General features: G+C 38.8%; 1 protein-coding gene across 1 annotated transcript; it reads right to left on the bottom strand.

The window, feature by feature from the left end:
* Positions 1-22,371: 22,371 nt before the first annotated feature.
* Positions 22,372-23,145, bottom strand: LOC122301701. The gene is made up of 2 exons (XM_043113092.1): positions 23,089-23,145; positions 22,372-22,950 (listed from the first exon to the last, which is right to left on the bottom strand). The coding sequence occupies exons 1-2, from the start codon at positions 23,143-23,145 to the stop codon at positions 22,372-22,374; spliced, it is 636 nt and encodes a 211-aa protein (XP_042969026.1).
* Positions 23,146-23,556: the final 411 nt, after the last annotated feature.

Raw genomic sequence — 23,556 nt, forward strand, 5'->3', positions numbered from 1 at the left:
GACAACAAGTATAAGCAAGAAGTGAACAAGTTCACATTAAAGTGATAGAGTAATATTGTAAATCTCTTAAAACTTTGAAATTAGGATTAAGGGTCAAAATTAATATTTTATCATAAAGAATTAAAATACATTTTCCACATGTGCATGAATATTTTGAAAATTTTAAAAGATGATTGATTGTCATCTTTCACATGTGCATACCTTGATTAAATGGTTGAACTTTGAAAATATTAAAGATGATTGATTGTTATCTTTCACATGTGCATGTTTTATTTAAATATTTTCAAAAGTGATTGATACATTTTTTTTGACTTATGTAAAAGGTAGATAATTTTGTTTGAAAATTTTAAAAAGTAAAGTGTGCTCCTTTTGTCATATGAAAAAAGTAAAAGATTAGGTTTGAATTTTTGAAAAGTAAAGTGTGCTCATTTATTCATATGCCAAAAGTTAAAAATTAGGTTTGAAGTATTTGAAAAATGAATGATGTTGTCTTTGACAATTGAAAAAGAAGAACCTTTTATTTGAATTTTTTGAAAAAGTGAATGATATTGTCTTTGACATGTGAATCTTTTTAAGTTTGAATATGAAGTCTTATATACCTATAAATAGATCATTTGAGAGCTTCACATTTACAACATCAAGAGCATACAACATTCATTCAAAACTTTTATTCTCTCTTCTCTAAGTATTGAGCCTTAATCCTTGTTCATTTTAAGAGAGATATAGTTTGCGCTGTATTATTCTTATTTCACTCATTGAGGAGTGTTTTCTGATAACCTACCCACTATCAGCTCTTGTATCAAAAAAAGGGTGTGTATAACCCTTGTGAGTGTAGAAAGTGTTCTACATAGGGAATAGTTGAATCACCACATGTAAGATGATTGCAAGTATAGAGGGTATTTTACACGGATCCTTTGTAGCGGTGTTGTTCAAAGGTATAATAGGTTTCTATCTCCACTTGAAGGAGGTTGAATAGTGAATTTGAGAATCCTCAAGTGGTAGCTTGAGGCGAGGACGTAGGCAGTGGGGCCGAATCTCGTTAACATACTGAATTTGCTTCTCTTTTACCCTTACTTTTTATATTTATTGCTATTTCATATTTTGTTTATATTTTATATTGTATATTTGATTTATAATTGTTATTTTTTTTATACAACTCAATTCATCCCCCCTCTTGTGTTAGTCATCTGGGCAACAATATATTCCCATTTAGTTGCCCTCACTTTTGATGCTTTTCATAGGCAACAATGTACCGTTCATTTGCTCACGATGTGGTGAGTTGATGATTATCTTGCTGGTACCCCGCCAAGCATAACTGACTGTATGCCCTTGCCGACCCCTGAGGCTATTTGTAGTGCAACCGGCTTGCGATCTTGCACATAAGGTCCCCATCTTGCTTGAATTACGTCGCATAGCTGAAGCCAAGATGGAAATCCCCTCAATGCACTGTCATGTTGATCTGGCCAAACCCGACCAAGTTCGTTGCAAAAGTCAATGTGCAGGTGTATATATGTAATTTTAACTTGACCATCACTGACTTGTCTTGCCAACTCGGCATGGTGGGACTTCAGGGCCTCCGTGGGATTGGGCTAGTCTCCAGATTGCCAGCACTCCTCCTAGGGAGGAGCATGTTTACTCCCTCAAGGAACTTTCCTACGCCGGAGAGCCTTCGTTCATTCCCTTATAAGAGCTTTCTCGCATCCAGGAGCATTCCCGCACGAGGAGCGTTTCCTCGAGGGAGGTCCATCTTTCCTTCAAGGGAGCCTTCGTTCATTCCCTTACAGGAGCTTTCCCACGCCCAGGAGCATTCCCGCGTGAGGATTGTTTCCTAGGGGGAGGTCCATAGTTCCCTCAAGGGAGCCTTTATTCACTTCTTTACGGGAGATTTCCTATGCCTGGGAGCGTTTCCTCAGGGGAGGTCTGTCATTCCCTTAGGGGAGCCTTCGTTCATTCTCTCAGGGGGAGTTTTCCCACGCGAGGTGTGTGGCCTTGGGGGAGGTCCATCGGGTTGTTTGGGGACTGTCCTGCGCTTCTCCAAAGGAGAGGTAGGGACGCCTCAACCGCACCCTCCTCTTTAACCATTTAGGGAGGTCATTATCCCTTTGCCTCGAGGGGATGGCGGTCTAACTCGGGGTTAGTTCCACCTATTGACTGATACGGGTAGGAAGTTTGTTTGGGCAGTCCCTGACTGGACCCGCTCCCATTGGTCACTTCGTGCGTTAGTTGTTGAGGACATCCATGACGAGGGTCACTTCGTGCATCAGCTGTTGAGGACAGGCTGCTCTCCATTGTGGGAGGGATCAAGCAGCCCTTTGGAATTACACTAGTCCCTTTGGTCCCCACAGTGAGGTAAGTTGGAAGGCCTAGGGGCCCCCCACACTTCACTGCGATGGGATGGGGTCATTTTCAAGTTGCCTCAGGGCCAAACTTGCGCTCCTTCGCAGGGGAGATCGGGATGGCTTGGAGCCAATCCTACTTGTTGGCCCATTCGTGGAGGGATTCCGTTTGTGCAGTTTGTCTGACTAGACCTGCTCCCACCAGTTGATCTTGCAAGGAAGGTCAGTTAGGACAGGGCTAGAGCCGCGTCCACTCCTCGTCATGATGAACGAGGTATGTTCAGGTCACCTTAGGGCTGGACTTGCTCTCCTCCGTAGGGGAGGCAGTCTAACTTGGCGTTAGTTCTACCTGTTGACTGATACATGGAGGAAGCCTGTTTGGGCAATCCTTGACTAGACCCGCTCCCTTTAATCGACGCCTATGATGAGGGTCACCTTATGTGTCGTTCAGGATTAGCCCACTTCCTGCCGAGGGAGAGATCAAGTAGCCCTTTGGCATTACACCTGTCTCTTTGGTACCCTGCGACAAGGTTGGTCATGGAGAGCTGAGTGGCCATCTGCATCTCTGCCATGATGGGGATGGGGTTCATTTTGACTAGCCTCAGGGCTAGACCCACGCTCCTTTACGAGGGAGGTTGGGATGGCCCAAAGCCAATCTCGCCTGTTTACCCACGTGCGGAGGGATTTTTCGGGCAGTTTGAGATTTGACCTGCTCCCGACCAATGACATTGCAGGAAGGGTTATTTGTATGAACATTGAGATCACGTTCTCTAAAGCACAGTTCCTGAAATAATCACACATTTATTGTGGGGTCAGTAATAACAAGAATATAAATGCATGTTTTGGGCATTATCGATAAAAAATTCGTAGATGTTTGGCGTTCCATGAGTGCTGCAATTTAGTCCCTTAGGAATCTTTCAGCCAATACGCACCAAGGCGGTTGCTGGTGACTACCACATAAGGGCCTTCCCATCGTGGTCCAAGCTTGCCTTCTTCCTTGGTGGCTACCCCCGTCTTCTTTAGCACAAGGTTCCCAACCTTGAATGACCTAGGCACACCCTCTGATTGAACCAACGCTCCACCCTCTTTCTGTACGCTGCCTTTGTCATCTCCACTTTTTCTTGAACCTCCTCCACCAAGTCACGTTGCTCTTCCAGGCGTCGATCATTAGAGAGTTGCTCATAGTGGCGCACTCAGTGAGTTGGGATGTCGACTTCCACTGGTGGCATGGCCTCGTGACCATATGCCAAGGTGAATGAAGTCTAGCCGGTCAGTGTCCTTACAATTGTTTGGTAGGCCCAAAGGACGGCCAGGAGCTCCTCTGCCCAAGCCCTTTTTCGGTCACCCAACTTATTCTTTAATATCTGCAATAGGGTTTTGTTAATGGCTTCCACTTGATCATTCGACTGATGATGTACTAGTGACGAGTACCAAAACTTGATCCCCAGGTCTCAGCACCACTCTTAGTAATGGTCCGAGTCAAACTGCCATCCATTATCAGACACAATGCAATGGGGCACCCCAAACGGACAGATGACATTCTTCCATAGGAAGTGAGTAATGTTATTGTTCATGATCGTTGCCAGCGCTTCAGCCTCAACCCATTTGGTGAAATATTCCACCGCCACCACCATGAATTTTACCTCACCTTTTCCTAGGGGAAGGGGTCCCACCAGGTCAACTCCCCACTGTGCGAATGGCCAAGGAGAGACTATCAACACCAATTGTGTTGGTGGGAAAATGATCCCCATGTACTCTTGGCATTTCTTGCCGTCCACACATACTCCTTGGCATCCCTCATGGCGTATGGCAGTAATACCCTGCCTGCATTGCCTTTCCCGCTAGTATCCTTCCTCTAGCATGATCCACACAAATTCCCTCATGTATCTCTGCCAACACCTACTGGGCTTGCTCATGTGAGATGTATCTTAGCAGGGGGCACTGTATCCCTTGCGGTATAGCACTCCATCGACTATGGTGAATCGCGCTGCCTGATATCTCGTATTCCTCAACTTTTCCCTGCTGTCGGGCACCTCATTATCATTCAGGTATTGCCAGATGTCCTGCGTCCATTCGGGCACACCCGGTCCTACCTCCAGCAGCTCAATCCCTATAGCGGGCACATCCACGGTCTGCAGGATGGCCAACTCCAGTGCCAAGGTAGTCCCTTGCTCGGACGCAATTTTTGCCAACCTATCTGCCTTATCGTTTTCCACTCAGTGAATTTGCTGAATCTGGAAATATTGGAAATGGGCGCGCTCAGCCTACACCGCGCCAGGTACTTTCTCAACTTCTCGCTTTTTCCCCACGAATTCTCCTCTCACCTAGCTAACTACCACCTGTGAGTCTGCTTTGAATTTCGCTTCCTCCGTGCCCAAGGATCTCGCTATTGTCATGCCAAGGAGGAGCGCCTCATACTCTACCTCGTTATTGGTGGTCTTGAATGCCAACTTGATGGTGTAGTCATACTCCTCGCCCTTGTTCGTGATGATGTGCACCCTTGCTCCACTTCCAACCCGACAGGAAGAGCCGTAGACGAAGACTTGCCAGGGCTTCACGGGTGGTGTGCATCCTCTTTCTTCGAGAAAACTGGAGAACTTCGCAATGAGGTTAGCCAGGACTTGCCCTTTTAAGGAGGTGCGGGGGGCGTATTCTATATTGAATTCACTTAGCTTTACTGCCCAATTCTTTTGCAAGGGGGCTTCTGTGATGACCTTGACTATGTGCACCTGGAAATATGGCCAAAACTTATAGGTGGTTATTATCAGTGCAAAGGTGAGCTATTTAAGCAGGGCGTACCTGACCTTCATTCCTCTATATGCTTAGCTCACATAGTAGACTGGTCTCTAGACCCCGTCGTGCTCCCTCACCAAGGCTAAGGAAATAGCTTGCGGAGAAACAGACAGGTACAGAGTCAATGTTTCTCCGCACTAGGGTTGGTTGAGCAGTGGAGGGTTGGTTAGGTATTACCTAAGTGCAACGAATGCTGCATCACATTCCTTGTTCCAGTCATGGGCCTTTTGCAAGACTCTAAAGAAAGGTACACACTTGTCTATTGACCGCGATATGAATCGATTGAGGGACGCTAACCTACCAGCCAACTTTTGCATGTCATGAATACTTCGGGGGGGAGGCATATCCAAGACGGCTCTCAAATTTTTAGAATTGGCCTCAATTCCTCTTTCTGACACTACAAACCCCAGGAATTTTCCTGAGCCCATTCCGAACACGCACTTGGCAAGGTATAGTTTCATTTTGTACCACCGCATCACTACGAGGGCTTCCGGAAGGTCCTCCAGGTGTTGACCCGGGGTCTTGTTTTTCACTAACAGGCATCCACGTATAGCTTAATATTCCTTCCAATCTGGGCCTTAAACATTTGGTTGACCAGCCGCTAAGAGGTAGCCCCTGCATTTTTCAAACAGAATGGCATGGCGATGTAGTAGTATAATCCTCTGTCAGTGATGAACAACATCTTTTCCTCATCGTTGGGGTACATGCAAATTTGGTTGTATCCTGAATAAGCATCCATAAAGCTCAGCAAGTGGTAGCCAGCCTTTAAGTCCACGAAAAGGTCGATGCGTGAAAGTGGGAAGCTATCCTTGGGCATGCCTTGTTTAGATCCGTGAAGTCCACACACATTCTCCACTGACCGTTGTGCTTTTTTACGAGTACTACATTGGATAGCCAGTCCGGGTAGCGTGCCTTTCCTTGAAATCCTGATGTTAGCAAGTAGTCTGCTTCGAGGGGAATGGCGGAGTTCTTCTCTGCGCTGAAACTTCTGCGCTTCTATGTCACCCCTCTAGCTGTGGGATCCACTCTCAGATGGTGTTGCATGATGGCTGGATTGATTTTCGGCGTGTCTTCATGAGTCCATGCGAAGACGTCCCGATGTTTGACGAGCAACTGTTGCAATGCCTCTCTTATCTCTTCTCGATCCGGGTCAAGTATAATCAATTCCAAGGGCTCATTTGCCTCTACCTTTTTTAACGTGGGCTCGTCTCTCCTGTCGCCCTCGACGGGGGCCGGGGGGGCACTCGGGGGATGACGGTGGGGTCAGGAACACCTCCTTGCTTGATGAGGTGGCCTCGACTCCCTCTCCAGTACCTCCCGGTCTAGTACCCACTTCATTTTGCAAGGTGGTCATCTCGATTTTCTGTTGGGCTCTTCCTCTTGAGACTCCTTGGTCATCACCTCCCTTGACTATTCGACCACACATTTGGGCCCTCCAAGAGTGGGCTCCTACCAGCGTGTGAAGGACATGTTCGATTGTAAAATCAATCAGATCCCACAGATGGAGCCAAATGTTAATGACGTGTTTCATATGCCTTTGGGCCGGATTACTTGGGAGCTTGGTTCTTTTTGTACCTGCACACATAAAATCACTCCTAGCTCCAGCAGCCCGGTGGGTCACCGGATGGAGCCTCTGATACTTAAGTTAGTCTCATCTAGAAGGAAACTCTCAGTAGATGGGGAGTATTGTTTAGATTACCTTTGTATGGTGCTCGAAAGAGATACTTATACCTATCTCCAAGGCAGCTCCATACCTTTCCCCCCCCCCCCTCGGAGTGGCCTCTGCTAGAGCCCCATTAATGTGACTTGGCCTGAGGAGAGCGTCAGATCGTGCTATTACATCGAGGTGGCATGTTGCTTCTTCTTTGGCGATAGGGGTGCTAAGTGCTGTTCAGATCATGGCCCACCCTGTCCGTCAGCTTGACTCGCGTCCTTTTGAGCTAGGGTGCCTGTAGTTATGTGGCCTTGGGCCGCATGCCATCCCTACCTGGGCTGGGCCGAACTCCTAGGGAAAATTTTCCCCTAACACATCTCATATGTATAATTGAATTAAAAATGTAGCTTGTTTTACTGATGAAAACAAAAAACAAATGCGACATAACCTGATTTGCAATCCCCACCCCCATTTTCTTTTATCTTAACTTCTTTTTTTTTTCTTCTAAAAAAGCAAACTTCATTAAAATAAAAGATGATACACGTTAGAGAGGGTGGAGTTCCCCAACAAAACACCCCAAACCAACAACCACAATACAAACGAGGTGGAAAAAAAGAAGGAATAAAAGGGTTTTGAGACCAATTTCTTGGTCTCTACCCAAGCCCTACAAATAGGGTACCGTCTTAAAAGACGTTTTAAAGGTAAGCCACTGCTGAAGGCGGTGCAAGCGGAAGCACTGTAGTTGAAAGTTTTGATATATTTGTTGGTGAGGTCCTTATTCTCTTTCACGAGATTACCGGTTAGGAAAAGTAATAACCCGGATAGATTGGCATCGGAAAGGCAGATATACAATGACAGAATAGCCAACCTATGCCCCTAGAGTGGTGCATGAGGACCATGCGCCAGTGGAATGGAGGTGGGGCCAAGCTGATTTGAAGGATTGAAGGGTAGGGAGTCTGCTAGTATGGCACGTGTAGCTGGCGGGGCTGTCGGAGTGCAATGGTGCTTGAAGGCCACGCACGAAAATAAGTCACGCATGAGGTTCACACTCCGACATTTGGGGCGCGATTCCACATCGTCCCAGTAGATCAGTGGGAGGGGAATGTCGTGGTAGGGCACGTGCCGACTATTTATGGTCGGAGAGCTATAGATCTAAGAAAATCCAAACCAGTGGAAAAATACCACCATATAAGCATATTCACATATAGGTAATGGAAAAGAAACAAAAAAGGAAAGCGAGATGGAGAGGAAGGTTGAGCCAAGAATCACACCTTCCTTTCTGGTGAAGCTGAACGAAAGGATTGGTTTTTCCTAGAGAGAAGTCAAAGCTTCTCTTTTTAAAAAAAAAAAAATGAACGGGTAGTACGTTTGGATTGTCTTTTCTCTTAACTTCGATTGAAGGTAGAGTAATATTCTACCAGCAGAAGCTTGGAGTCATGACAGAGTGGGCAAAAGGTCTCGTTTGGTGTATTAAATAGCATATTGTGCTGTTTGGAAAAACACACTGAATATAATTGATCAACTTTTTCCTCACTTTACCTTCTTCCTCATATTTTAGTTTCTCTTTTCATCTGATAGTAGCCTCACCAAACCAAACCTTTTGCCAACTTTGACATGGTATCAGTGTGGTAAAAATGACCACCACCAATCCTTTCACCACCAAATTTACAAGGAATGTGTTGTAGGGTAAGTATATGCACATGAGATATTGTGCTCATATATGGATTCTTATTGTAAATGAGGGTTTGAAGGAGTGTAATGAAGCTATCACAATGGTTAGAAACACAGTCAGATATGTGCATTCATCCCTTGCAAGATTAGACAAGTTTAAGAGATGTGTAGAAAAAGAAAAAATTGACTATAAGAAAATGTTGTGTCTTGATGTACAGACTCGATGGAACTCAACCTATATGATGTTAGAGGCAACTAAGAAGTTTGAGAAGGCTTTTAGGTGGATGGAGAGTGAGGATTATAATTTTCTCTCTTATTTTGATGATGGGCACATGAGACCTCCTAAAGCTAGGGAGTGGGAGACAATGTGGGTCTTAGTCAAGTTTTTGGAGATGTTTAATGATGCCACTACTAGATTTTATGGGTCTTTATATGTATTTTTTAGAGATTTGTAATCTCCAAAATGAGTTGATTATGCTGAGCGAAAGTCCTAATACTTCTTTGAGGAGTATGGCCATAAACATTAAAATAAAATATGATAAGTATTGAGGGTTATTAGAGAGGATGAACTTGTTCATGTTAATTGTTGTTGTGCTTGATCCACGAAACAAGTTAGGGCTTCTTACTTTTCACTTGAATAAAATTCATGATGAGTTTCGTGCCCAGGAGTTAGTCTTCTCGAGTGTGAGATAGGTATTAGCATATTTGTATGCAGAGTATAATGCTACATTCAGTTCCATCACGGATACCCAAGTTCATCAACCTCCTCCAACATCTAGATCCATGATGGTGATGGCAAACGTGAGACCAAATGGTTCCTAGAGTGGTATAGGGCATCTTTCGCCATGGGATATAGTATTACCAAAGCAGAGGTGGATTGATATTTATCTAATAGTTGTGAGGTGCTCACCCATCATTTGACTTGTTGACTTGGTGGAGAATTAATGAGCCAAACTATCCTATACTCGCAAGGATTGCACAAGACTTATTGGCATGCCTGTTTCCATGGTTGTGTTCGAGTCAACATTTAGTACAAGACGTTGTGTGCTTGATCCTTTTCAAAGTTCGTTGGATCCAAGAACCATTGAGGTACTTATTTGCACTCAAAATTATTAAAGCATCCGTCAATAGCCATTGATATCTGGAAGGCCATGGATAATGTGCGGTTTCATAGTAGAACTGGGTAATATTTTTTTCCATTATAATTTAATTTAAGTATTTTTCATAATCTAAATTTATTAACATTTGATATTTTATTCTTATTTATTCTTATACAGCTAGGCTCACAATCAAATGTAACAACTATTGATAATTAAAGGTTGAAGGCTTGAAGCAACAATGAGCAAACATGAAAATCAATTTTTTTTTTTTTTTGTACTATGTTTAAGTCTTTAAGAAAATTTATTTTTATTTATTTTTTTTACTTGCTTTTTTCTATACTTAAGACAATTGGACTTGTTTTATAAATCTGTAATATGTAATACTAATTTACTAAACATCCAGTGAAGTTATTTTTAATTTATTTATTCTTAATTATGTAGTAAGTAATATAGTTATTAGTTACTAGTTAGAAAATATGATGAATGATGAATTTACAATATCTTGGATGATGAATTGAGGGAAAAAAAACCCAATAATATAATAACTTGTGTAACAGCCCGCTAGAAATTCAATTGTGAAATTTCTATTGACTTTAGGAATCTCGTGAAGACTCTATAAGCTTTCACGAATCCATTAATCATATAGATTTTTGTCTAACTACATAGTTAGTGTTATTATTTAATATGGTATCAAAAGTGTGTTTTTGATTATTGGAGATAGTTAGAAGTGTCAAAATGTATTATGGTTTGTGCCATTAGACTCGGAGGGTTATTTAAGGTCTTATGGCGCAATAACACTTTTTCATAATTTCGGGCGAAACGTCTGTTTAAAACTGTAGATATTATTGGATAAAAATATCTTAAGCTAATTTTGTGGATATTATTGGATAAAAATATTTTAAGATAATTTCGTGGATATTATTGGGTAAAAATATCTTGAGTTGATTTTTGTAAATATTATTAGGTAAGAGAGTCCTACACTCCACTCTCACTTCGAGTAAGAGAGTCCTATACTTAACTCTCACTTCGAGTAAGAGAATCCTACACTTAACTCTCTTTCCAGCCTCATCTCTTCCATATCTCATCCATAAGTATCTCTAGCCACCCCTCCCCACAAAATTATCTTCATTTACGCTTTCCATTGAAAGAATACCAAACACTCTCTCTTGACAGCTTTTAGGAGTTCTTTTGCACACCTATTTTAAAGCTTTTGTAAGTATTTTATCATAAAATTTCCTTCATATAAGTTGTTCCTTTTTTACTCTAGTTTACGTGGATATCTTATTTGTCCCATTTGAAAATCATTTGGTTAGTTAAATATTATGTAAACTATAGAAAGGTCATTCTGGGAGATAAACTGGAGAATATGTTATAGTTTAGAGTTTTTGACCAAGCTAATGGATAGATATTAGTCCGAAATTTTTATGGAGTATTGTTAACATGTGTATATGATTATTGGTTGATGATTTTTGCTTGATTAAATGTTTTGATGAAATATTTTCTTAGATTTAGAAACTTAGAAACTGGAAGAGGAAAAACAGTTTCTGTTTTGAGAAAGTTTAACTCTTTTGTGATCTAAACCTATTCCAATGACTTTGATAATTTTATTGGAGGATCCTAAGCATCTTATATACATGTTATATTATTATTTTGAAGATATTTGATGTTAGTTTCAAAGATATGAAATTTTATGCAAAGAGATATTCAAATAAGCCAAAGTGTGGATGTTCTTGGCTAAATTTATGTTTTGGTTAATTTTTAACCATGTGATCTTGAATTAGAAGCTTATATATGTTTTAGGACATCTTTTTAAACCATGTGATGGTTTGGTTTGAAGATCACATATTTATAAGTTATAGATCAAAAGGTTGATCAAAACAAGTTGGAAACAAAAATCAATGGAAATAGCATATGGGAATTTCAGCCCTATGGAGTTTTAATAGTTGTGATTAGTTTTAAATTTTTCTAAATTGATATTTGAGTTGAGGATAAAATTTACATGAGACATGTAAATTTTGGTGACTTTTGGAGTTAGTATGCAAAATCCTTAAGTTATGGGTAAAACGGTCATTTTCCTACATGTAAAGAGTAAAATGAAAATTTTACTCCTTAAATTAGTATTTTCCATATTTCAAGTTATTAGTGATTTAGTACTAACTTTTAGAATCACTAATTACAGTTCCTCGTGATCGCGCTTGAGGTTTTATAAGACACGCGGAGATTGAGGTAAGTTAGCTTTTAACTTACTCGCAGTCTACTGTGTATGTGTGCTAAGTAAAGGAACTATAGTATATGTATGTGTGTTATCATATATGTCATGCCATGCCAAGTTATCACGTAATTGTCTGTTATATAGAATTTATTCCGTCATCAGTTTTTATCTGTCACATAATATATTCTGTTATGTATTGCTGTACATTACAAGTACGTCATGCTAAGTATGTCATTTATTACATGTATGTCAAGTCATGTAATATTCACTGTTGCAAGTATGTCATGTTAAATATGTTGTCTATTATATGTTATGTCTGTTGCGAAATGTTTCTATCTCAAGTTGGTCATGTATTTCAAGTTATGTTCAAATCACGTTATGTTATGTCAGGGCTTCAGTCCTTTCGTATTCCAGTCACGTTTCATATTGAGTTTGTGTAGAATACATAGGGCCACACCAATTGTGGAGTATGTATTTACACGTAGAATACATGGGGCCACAACAACTATGGAGTATGTATTTTTCATGTTAAGTCAAGTTTGTGTAGAATACATGGGGCCACAACAACTGTGGAGTATGTATTTTTCATGTTAAGTCAAGTTTGCGAAGAATACATGGGGCCACAACAACTGTGGAGTATGTATTTATACGTAGAATACATGGGATCACAACAACTGTGGAGTATGTATTTTTCATGTTAAGTCAAGTTTGTGTAGAATACATGGGGCCACAACAACTGTAGAGTATGTATTTACACGTAGAATACATGGGACCACAACAACTGTGGAGTATGTATTTACACGTAAAATACATGGGGCCACAACAACTGTGGAGTATGCATCTTTCATGTTAAGTTAAGTTTCAGAACAAGTTCATGATAAGTCAAGTTTCATATCATGTTCATGTTAAGTCAAGTTTCAGAGCAAGTTCATGCTAAGTCAAGTTTCAGATCAAGTTCATGTCAAGTCAAGTTCAGTTCACGTTTCAATTTAAGTTATGTCAATTATGCTATGTTGTACGTCAAGTTATACTTTAATTACTTATGAATTTGATTATGCATTTATGCTTTTACTGTCATCCATGCATCATTAGCCTGTGTGGAAGTTTTTTATTAACTTGCTGAGATTTGTAATCAAATCTCACTGTGGTAATCTCAACTACCATTCCTCCCGAATGGTAGATCTTGTTACAGGACCTGAAGGAGAATCAGGAGCTGATCAACTAGACACAGTTGACTAAGCGATGATGCGACGTCAATGTTAATATAGTAGTTAACGTAAATTACTACTTGTACTGGAGCTGCATCTCCAGTACTTTTTGGATCATAAGCATTTTGGACTAGTGTTGTGATCTTAGTTGTTCAATAGATCTATATATATGAAGTATGTTTTAAGCATTTGGGATATTTTCAGTTTGGTGCATAGTATTGCTAAAAAAAATAATTTATCCGCTGTGAATATTGCATAATGTTAGATAAATGTTAGAAACATTGCATCTTATATGTCATGAACGGGGGCAGGTAACCTTGTGTTGCATGTCTCGATGCTTCAAATGTCCGTCCGATCCCAAACGAAATTTGGGGGCGTCACAACTTGGGTAACCAAAAAGGCCCAAAAAAGGTCCCAAACTGGCCCAACCAATAAACCAATCGTGGACTGGCCTGCAACTGGTCCAGCTAGTTTCCCCCCTTACGTGGTCGGTCTCGACCAATTTCCACCCCCAACTTTGCATGTTCAGTCAGTTTTAGTTTTTTTCACAAAACTGAATCGCATAGGTTGCTCCTACTATTTATCTAAGAAGAAAAGAATATTATGTACAAATGAATATACTAAATTGCTCCTAAACAACTATACGCATTTCAGGAAGTTTGTTAGTATTTTAGGAGACATGCAATGTTGTTGGCACAACAATGTTGAGTGCTCTATTTTGCTCCTTTTGTGTAGTGGCAGAATCATCATTTGGTAATATTCCCCTACAAGATAGAGAATATATATTTTTTATTCCCATCTTGGATAGACGAAATGAAAACTGAAATGAAGGTAATGCTTTTGTGAAGACATCCGCAAGTTGTAAGGTTGAGTGAACATGACAAGTGCGAAGGAAACCAGTTTGTATTTTATCTTGAATGAGATGACAATCAAGCTCAATATGTTTTGTGCATTTGTGGAAGATGGGATTCACAGCAATGTTGAGTGCATCTTGATTTTTGCAATACAAGTCAATTGGTAGCAAGAGAGAAATGTTAAAATCTTTGAGAATATGAGACAGCCATTGGAATTCACAAGAGGTGGTGGCCATTGCCCTATATTTGGCTTCAGCCAAGGAGTGAGATATTGTAGTTTGTTTCTTCGAACACCATGAAATGAGTGAAGTGTCGAGGAAGATACAAAAACCTATGATAGAGCATTGAGAATTAGGGCAAGAGGCTCAATTCGAATCTGTGTAACCTCGAAGTTGGAGTGAAGAACTTGAAGAAAAGATGAGACCTTGGCCCGAGAAATTCTTTATGTATCGTAGAACTTGCTGAGTGGCATGAAGATGTGAAGAGCTTGGTGTAGTCATGAATTGGCTCAAAACATGGACGGCACATCTTATATTAGGTTGAGTAATTGTGAGGTAAATTAAGCGACCAACTAAGTGTTGATAGGGGAGAGGATCAGAGAGAAGCTTGCTATCATCTTTTCTGAGTTTCAAATTTTGATCCATGGGTAACTTGAGTGGGTGAGTGCCAAGGGAACCAGCATCAGATAAAATGTTTAAAGCGTATTTCCATTGGCAAATTGAAATTCCTTTGGATGAATGGGCGACTTCAATGCTGAGAAAATATCTAAGATCTCCAAGACATTTGATGTGAAAATGATCGTTGAGAAAGTGTTGAAGGGCAGTAATGGAATCCAAGTCGGAGTTGGCCACGATGATGTCGTCGACATAAACTAGAAGGGGCATGAATGAGCCATTGTGTAGGCGTGTGAAGAGGCTGTAATCCACCTGGACTGCTGAAAACCAAAGACAATCAAGGCATTAGAAAACTTAGAGTACCATTGTCTTGAGGCTTGTTTCAAGCCATAAAAGACGTTGAGTCGGCAAACTTGGGTTGGAGATCCTTTGAAATAGCTAGGGGGCTTTTGCATGTACACTTCCTGATCTAAGTCACCATGGAAGAAGGCATTTTAAACATCAAATTGTTGTAGAAACCAGCCCTTAATGGAGGCAATTGCCAAGAGAGTGCGGATAGTGACCAATTTGGCCACGGGTGAAAAGGTTTCGTTGTAGTCGAGGCCTTCCTGTTGTGTGAAATCTTTGGCAACTAGGCATGCCTTGTTTCACTCAATTGTTCCATTAGAATTATGCTTAACTTTGAAGACCCATTTGGAACCGATTGAGTGTTTTCCAAGGGGTAGCTTGACTAATTTCCAAGTGTTGTTGAGTTCGAGAGTTGATATTTTAGAAGTAATAGCCTTGCACCAGTTGGGGTTCTTAATTGCTTCACCATAAGATGTAGGTTCAAAAGTAGAAAAAATGGAAGATGCAAATGCAAGATAAGAAGATGATAGTTTATGAAAATAAAGGAAAGATGATGGAGGAAAAGGTTTACCTGAGATGCAGGGTATTGTCGAGGACAATGATGGAGAAGAAGTAGAACTGGCCCATGAGTACCCCGTGAAGGTGAATTTTGCATGGTTTGAGATGGTGGGGGAATGAGAAGAGAAGGGCAGATATAATCATGTAAATGAGGGGGAGGGCGACGAGTATGAGTTGAGCATCGAAGAAATGGAGATGAATTAAGGGATTATTCTTCAATGGAAGCTGGGTTAGTGGGTGTTTCAGATGAAGTGGTAGTTGGATTAGTAAGTGTTTCGGATGAGATGGGAGTTGGGTTGATGAGTGTTTTGGATGAGGTGAGAGGTGATACATGTGCGTTGGCAGGAATTGAGTTGGGGTCAGGGAGTTGAATGTTGGGAAAATTAGGATTAAGGGAAGGGATAGAAGAATTGGGGAGAATAGACGGTGTGTGAAAAGGAAATAGATGTTCATGGAAGATAACGTCCCTAGAAACAAATATTTTGTGTTTGTGAAGATCAAGTAGATGATAGCCTTTGACGCTAAAGAGGTATATGAGAAAGGCGCATCATCTACTTTGGGGATCAAATTTGTGTCGATTTTGAGAAATTGTGGAAGCAAAAACAAGGTACCCAAAGACTCAAATGTGAATATGAAGGAGGTTTGTGGAAAAGAACGTCAAAAGGAGACCTATTTTGAAGGAGTGGAGTGGGTACGCGATTTATTAAGTATCTTGTAGTGAGTATGCAATTAGACAAAAAATGTAAAGGGATGCCAAATTGAAATCTAAGAGGCTAAGCTACTTGAAAAAGGTGTCTATGTTTTCATTTAACCAAACCATTTTGTTGGGGGGTCTTCACACAAGATTTTTGATGGATGATGTCGTGGTCTGAATAAAAATCATTCATGGAAAATTCTAAGCCCTTATCACTACATAAGATTTTGACTCGAGTTTTAAATTGAGTAACGACTAAATGCCAAAAAGTTTTAGGACAAGGTCGTGGATCGGATTTATTTTTCAAAATGTAAACCCAAGTATAGCGAGAGAAGCCGTCAACAATAGTAAGAAAGAAAATTGAACCATAATGGGATGGGATTGAGTGTGGCCCCCATAAGTCACAATGCACTAAATCAAAACAAGCAAGAGTAGAATGAGTGCTTGAAGGAAAAGGCAAATGTGTTTGTTTGGAGAGAGGGCAAATTAAACAAGGTAAATTTTTCTTTGTATTTATTTGGGTAATTACATGAGGATCATGGATAAGTTGTATTCAGGAAAGTGAGGTATGGCCTAATTGACAGTGCCATAAATCAAAGGTGCTATCAATAGGCTATACAACAGCTGAAATAAAATTTTGATGATGAAATTCTGAGATAGTGCATGTACCAAGGCATGAGGTGAGACATTTTCGGTGAGGAGGTGATAGAGTCCATGTGCTATGCTACCCTTCTCAATCGTTGTCGAAGGAGAAAGGCCCTGTATAAAACACAAGTCAGAAAGAAATTTAAGGCAACAGTTGAGTTGTTTGGTAAGCTTTCCAATAGATAGAAAATTAAAAGAAAACATTGGAACACACAAAAAATTATGAAGAATAAGAGTGGCTCATTGGCTATTACTTGCACAATACCAACGTGAGTTATAGGGGTGAAGTAGCCATTAGAGAGTTTGACAAAGTATGAAACTGAGGATGTGATGTGAGTGAAAAAAGAGGGGCTACAAACCGTATGGTCAGTAGCACCCTTGTCAATGATCCATGGTGTAGAAGGATTAAAAGAGGATGATAAACAACAAGAGGTACCATCAGTGTTAGAAGTATATGGGTGAGGAGAGTGAATTGTTTGGAGGTGATTAGCAGAAAGAGAAGTAGGAGAATTCCAGTTGTGAAGCAAGACTATGAGCTCATTGTATTGCTCCTTCGTCAATGCCATGTTGGATTCGGAAGAGCTTGTGGAATCAAGGGACTTGATAGCAACAACATTGATGCAAGGTTTATGAAGCTTGTGACCGGGAGAGTAACCGTGTAACTTATACCAACGATCAGTTGTGTGTCCGTTCATCTTGCAATGAGTACAAAGGGAGGCCTCAGCATTGCCCGACTTGAAGCATTGAGCCAAAGTGTGGCCTATGATCTTACAGTGGGAGCAGTAAGGTTTGTCCCTCTTGACAGAAAAGTTGGAAGGTTTTGGAGAGAATTTTTGAGCTACCAAAGCAACTGAATCAACGCTAGGGATAGCCGAAGTAATGAGTTGATGGCACTCTCATTGTTGAATATAGGAGAAGACTTTGGTAACTAGTGGCAATGGGTCAATGAGCATAATTTGGTCTTGTACGTTGGAGAAAGAGTCATGGAGGCCCATGAGAAATTGAATCAAACAGTCCCTTTGATAACGGTTAGAGATAACCTTCATTGAGTCACAAGAACAAACAGGTAACGGGTCATATATAAACAATTCATCCCAAAGAGAGTTTAATTCAGTGTCTTGGGAAAAATTGGCGAGGGTCTTCTTCAACTCATAGATACGAGGTCCATTTTAGGGAGAGAACCGCTCTTGCAACTCATCCCATAATTTATGGGCATCATCGACAAAGGCAATTGAGGGTTGTAAAGGTAGAGGAATGAAGTTTTGAAGCCATGAGACAAGCATCTCATTGCATCATTCCCAAAGATCAAAGAGGTGGTCATTGGACAAAGAGGATTTGGAGAGGGTTCCATTGATGAATCTGAGTTTATTGTTGGCTCGAAGAGCTCGTTGAATGGCACGGGACCAGGTAGGATAATTTTGTGGTAAGAGGTTCAGTCACAAGCAAGATGCCTGGGTTATCAAAGGTCTCAAGTCGGTATGGGTTGGTTGGCTTACTGCGGTCTGTAAATTTGGTGGTGGGAGGATTGGAGGTGGCTATTTTTACCGCTCTGATACCATGTCAGAGTTGGCAAAAGGTCTAGTTTGGTGATGTTACTATCAAATTAAAAAAGAAAGTAAAATATGAGGAAGACGATGGAGTGAGGAAAAAGTTGATCAATTCTATTCAGTGTGTAAAACCAAGTTGTACAGTACACTATTTATCTAAGAAGAAAAAAATATTATGTACAAATGAATATACCAAACTACCCCTAAACACCTACACACATTTCAGGAAGTTTGTTAGGATTTTAGGAGGCATGCAATGTTGTCGGCACAACAATGTTGAGTGCTCTGTTTTGCTTCTTTTGTGCAGTGGCATTGTCATCATCTAGTAATAAGGCTTTCGGTAAACTGTAACTGGAACTTATACCTTGGGTTGAGAACAAAATTGATGGCTTTCAACTCTAAAATGCTCGTATAAGATCGAAGAAGAAAATTGACTTGCCTTGCCTTGTTATTCTTCCTCCAATGCATAGTCGTTGAGATCCACATCTACTCGGTAACAACTTGTAATTTTCTTTCAACTAATATACATTTTGCAACTGAAATACTCTTTTGTTGATATTCTCAGATTATTCTTGCCATTATTGGTCTAGGAGTAGAGAAATGATATTTGCAGTCGTAAAACGCATAAGTGCCGAATAATCTCTTTTAAAAAAATAAATAAATACAGGACCTACATAAAAAAATAAATAAATAAATTTAATAGTGAACCCTATTTTTTTAAATGATTATGCAGTGCTTATACATTCTATGGTTGTATCTAACATTACTCCTAAGAGTTAGTGCTAATGGTTAGGTCAATTGCTGGTTCAATCTATATTTTTTTAGTACATGGAACAAACTATCCAATCTATATTATTTATATGAAAGGAATGGGAGGCAAAATGCTATCTAGTCTATCTTGTTTATAACACTGGTTGACATGGTAATTATTTATTGTGCACTTTGCTAAATATAAATATATATATATATATATATATATATATATATATGTCAAAGCACAAACTAAGTCAACAACTTCTAATATTCTTAGGCCAAGATTGACTAAGACGTTTGGATGTAAGGCAAAATCAATGCAACTCTTCATGTCAAAAGGTATACATTTTCTACAATTGTACTTGAACACATATGCATTAAGTTTGAAAAAAATGAAAATTTTTAGATGCAATAGGAAGATCCAGCTGTGAAGAAACAGTTGGAAGAAGGAAATAGTGCTTGTATAATGGCGTGTAAAAGTCTTAAATCTTTTATAGTTCAAGCTAGCTAGTTATTATGAGAACCTAACATTTAGAAAAAGATTACAGAAACTATCTTGATAAGGCGAGCCAACTACAACTTGGTGAAGGTGGTGTTAAAGCTTTACGAAAATATTTTGTCCAAATGCAACAAAAGAACGATCGTTTGTACTAAGTCATAGATTTGGATAATGAGGACAGTTTAAGGAATGACTTTTATGCAGATGCCTGAAGTAAGGCTGCCTATAAATTTTTTGGGGATGTGATAATAGCCGACACAACCTACTTGACCAATGTGTATAAGATACCATTTGCTCTTTTTGTAGGAGCAAATTACCATGGCCAATCAATTCTTTTTTATTGTATTTTAATATCAAGTGAAGATGTGAACACCTTTGTGTGGTTATTTTAATCTAGGTTGAATTGCATGATAAGTCAAGCTCCAATCCAAGTTCTGCTTAGCCACTGAAATTTCTCATATGAGCATTTTGAATTTTAAGATTAAATATTAAAATATTATTGTTATTTTGGAATTTGAAAAAGTTAAAAAAAAAGTTGAATTGTTTATTATATTTTGTATGAGGATTTGAAAAAATTGTAATGATGATATGAGAATTTTGTGTTTGAAATGAGAAATCTTGATGGCCAAACAGTACCTTAAATTAGAAATCTCAATAATGAGGTAGAACTTTTTTGATCGAAGGTTGAGATAACATTGCGGGTCGTTGGTTTCGATTTGTCAACAAGGTTGGGCTGAGGTACCTCTAAATCAAAGGCACATGGGGTTGTGCTAGGGTTTTCACTAGAGGACTTGAACACAGGGGGACATTGTATGGTTTTGTTTTTTAGTTTTGATACTCAATCTCCATGCACCACACACCACACTTAATTTTATTTTTATTTTTAAATTTTTTTAAATTTGTTTCTTCCTAAACTAATTGAATTCTTTTACTTATAATCTATACACCACATATTTAGTACGAAAAAAAATTAATATTAAAAAATTAAGTATAGTGTGTAGTGTGAAGATGATGAGTAGAAATTTTCTTTATTTTTATTTTACCCGTATCATTTTTTAATAATGTGGCTAGTCCCACGTCAATACGTGTCAAGCTCTATGTTTTTCACATGTAGAGATAGCATTTTTCTATTATTATTTCTTTTTCTTTCTCTTTTTTTAAAAAATTTATAGATTCAAGAGAGAGAAAAAAGAGACGTGAAGGTTTATTAAAATAGAAAAAAAAAATCCTCTTAATAGTTATTATTTCTGTTCCTTTAGTGTTACATTCAATTCATGGAAGGAAGAAAAGAGAAAAGATAGAGAATGGGTTTTTCTTTTTCGGTTTGAAAAAGGAAAATGATTGGATGAAAGTGGAGGAAAAGCGTGTCGCATTATATCCCGAAGAACAGTACATGAAGCTTGTAAACTTTGTTCCTCCTATTAACTAACTTCAGATCACTATAATCCTGATGACTAAAGTTAGATTAGGCCTGATCTCATGTAATGAATTCGTTGGTAAACGGGTTGTAGCGTCCACATGGGTTATTATTATCAGAGAAGTTATTTTAATAACTTTAAGAGACTGTTTGGACAGTAAGATAAGATGAGATAGTTTTAGTTTTAGTTGAATAAAATATTATTTTTTAATATTATTATTTTTTTAAATTTAAATAAATTAAATTATTTATTATATTTTATGAAAATTTTTAAAAAATTTATAATAATGAGATGAGTTAAAATAAAATAAATTGAGAGTATTTTTAAATCCAAACGATCTCTAAGTCTTTAACCAATATATGGTTAATTAATTTTTAAGAGTTAATAAACTATCAGCAGAAAACTTTTAATAAAATAAGTCTTTAGTTTTCGAGTGGAACTGTGGACTTAAAACCAAAAATACATTTCATTTCTCTACACTTTCCTATATTAACTATTTTAAACTTTTGGTTTTGAAGTGTGAAATTATTCAAGAAACTATTAGTCCCTTACGTAATATGAATATGCAATCTCAAACAATTTGGCGCGAGTGTAAGACGAACAAAAACCCGACTTGTAAAAATTTTGCTCTACTTGAGATAATTAGAATTAGCGCCAATTAACAAAATCTCTTATGAGTCAATCTACAAAAGGTATTTGGATTGATAAAGTTCATGATTTGCTTGTATCTCTCACTAATGCTTAGATGTAATTAGGCATATTCATGTATACTATCGGTGTACTTAGACGATGCATTTTATATCAATAAAACTTTACTCTTACTTATATATAAAATAAAATAAAAATAAAAGAAGAAAGGAAAAGAAGAAAATATTGATATAATTCGTCACCAAGTATAATATAAAATTATTATGATTAAATCCGGAAAAACCTAAGTATACCTCACTCACTCTCATTAGGGAAAATAAAAAAATAAATATAAAATGAAAGGCAATCAAATTGAAACTCCAAGTCCAGATATCAACAATGGAGACACCCTCTCACATGTGAATAATACAAAGGCAGCCAATAATTTGAAAGAGTGATCACAAATGCCGACAATTTTCAAGCACGCGCATGCACAAAAGTTGTGGGCTCCATCTTTTAAACCACTATACTCCCCCTTTTGTTTTTGGAACAATGTCTCTGTATATCATTTTTAACTGTCAAGTAATACATCTTTTATCACTATCTAGACTTCTTGCAACAAAATCTAGTACATCCTCTATCTAAACTGTTTTTTTTTTTTTTTTAACAAAGTTAAAGCTGACTTAGCTAAGGTATGAGCTACTATGGTTTTTTTCTCTATATGCAAACTGAATTTTCCAATCTGATCTATTTTGAAAAAAAAAAATAAAAAAAAATAAAAAATAAAAATTTCACAAAATCAATTAAATAACCAAAAACTGAACTTTCATCTTCAAAACTCTACACAGCCTCTATGACAATTCTTGCATCTCCTTCGAAAATAGCCTTGTGTATGTTAAGTTCACTGCAAAGCTCTATAGCCATCCTCAAAGCAAAACATTCTGCCACCACTAGACTGTCAACATTGACCTTCTGATCGCAAACAACAACTAAAGCTTTTCCCTTCTCATCTCTAACTATGATCCCAGCCCCCATTCTTCTCTCTTTCAAGTTTAATGAAGCATCCCAATTCACCTTCACACATCCACTCTCTGGTTTCTCCCATCTTATAACACTCCTTGCATTGCTGTTTTGCCCTTTCACCACTTGTTTTGTAAGAATTTGAGCTATCTTATATTCGAGTAAACCTTCTACAGCGGTCTTCACAAGTATCTTAGGATAGCCTAGCTTCTTCTTAAAAACAAACTCATTCCTGTGCAGCCAAACTCTCCTAAGCAACACAATCATTTCTTCTAACTTCTTCATGCTCAACCTTTCCATTAACTTCCCCCATAGCAACAAAAACTCCTCTTCAGTTCTTCCCCATTTTTGTACACAACATCCAACCTTAGCCCATATGTCATCGGATGCTGGACAAACCTACAATGCATGCATAATAGTTTCTATTTCTGCACTACAAATTGGGCAACTTTTTTAGTCAACTACCTTGCTTTTAAAAAAATTCTCAATTGTAGACAATAGATTATTTCCAGCCTTTCACAAAAACAACTTTGTTACACTAGGAACTTCAAGATTCCAAATATTTCTCCATCTCTCATCCATTTCAGCCCCCATTGAGCAATCTCCTCTTTTATTCTTGAGCTTTTCTAGTTGCAGAAAATAGACACAACTTACTGAGAAAATTCCCTTCTTAGAAGGGCCCCAAATCAACTTATCTTGAGCCTGACCTCTACTCAGAGGTATACTTAGAATCTAAGTCACCTCTTCTTCTGAAAACATTTCTCGGATCCTTTCCTCATTCATTTCCCCCTTATGTTTATTAATAAGTTGTACCACTTTGAGCCCCAGATTGTATAGAAAAAGAGGAATGAGTGGGGAGCCAGTTTGAGCCCTAGATTTTTATCTTACTGCCATCTCCCACTCTCCATCTTATCCCATCCTTAACAAGTTCCCTTATAGATCAAATACTTCTTCACATTAAAGAGGGCAAACTTACAAAAGGAATTTTAATATACAATCATTTAC

Source organism: Carya illinoinensis, chromosome 2 (genome assembly GCF_018687715.1).
Source record: "Carya illinoinensis cultivar Pawnee chromosome 2, C.illinoinensisPawnee_v1, whole genome shotgun sequence".
Classification (NCBI taxonomy): Eukaryota; Viridiplantae; Streptophyta; class Magnoliopsida; order Fagales; family Juglandaceae; genus Carya; species Carya illinoinensis.

Excerpts from the sequence above, each read along its gene's own strand:
- LOC122301701 (XM_043113092.1), bottom strand. The coding sequence starts at position 23,145 with ATGGGGGCTGAAATGGATGAGAGATGGAGAAATATTTGGAATCTTGAA. Across the intron at positions 22,951-23,088 it reads GGAATCTTGAAGTTCCTAGT|GTTTGTCCAGCATCCGATGA; the intron begins GTAACAAAGTTG and ends CATGCATTGTAG.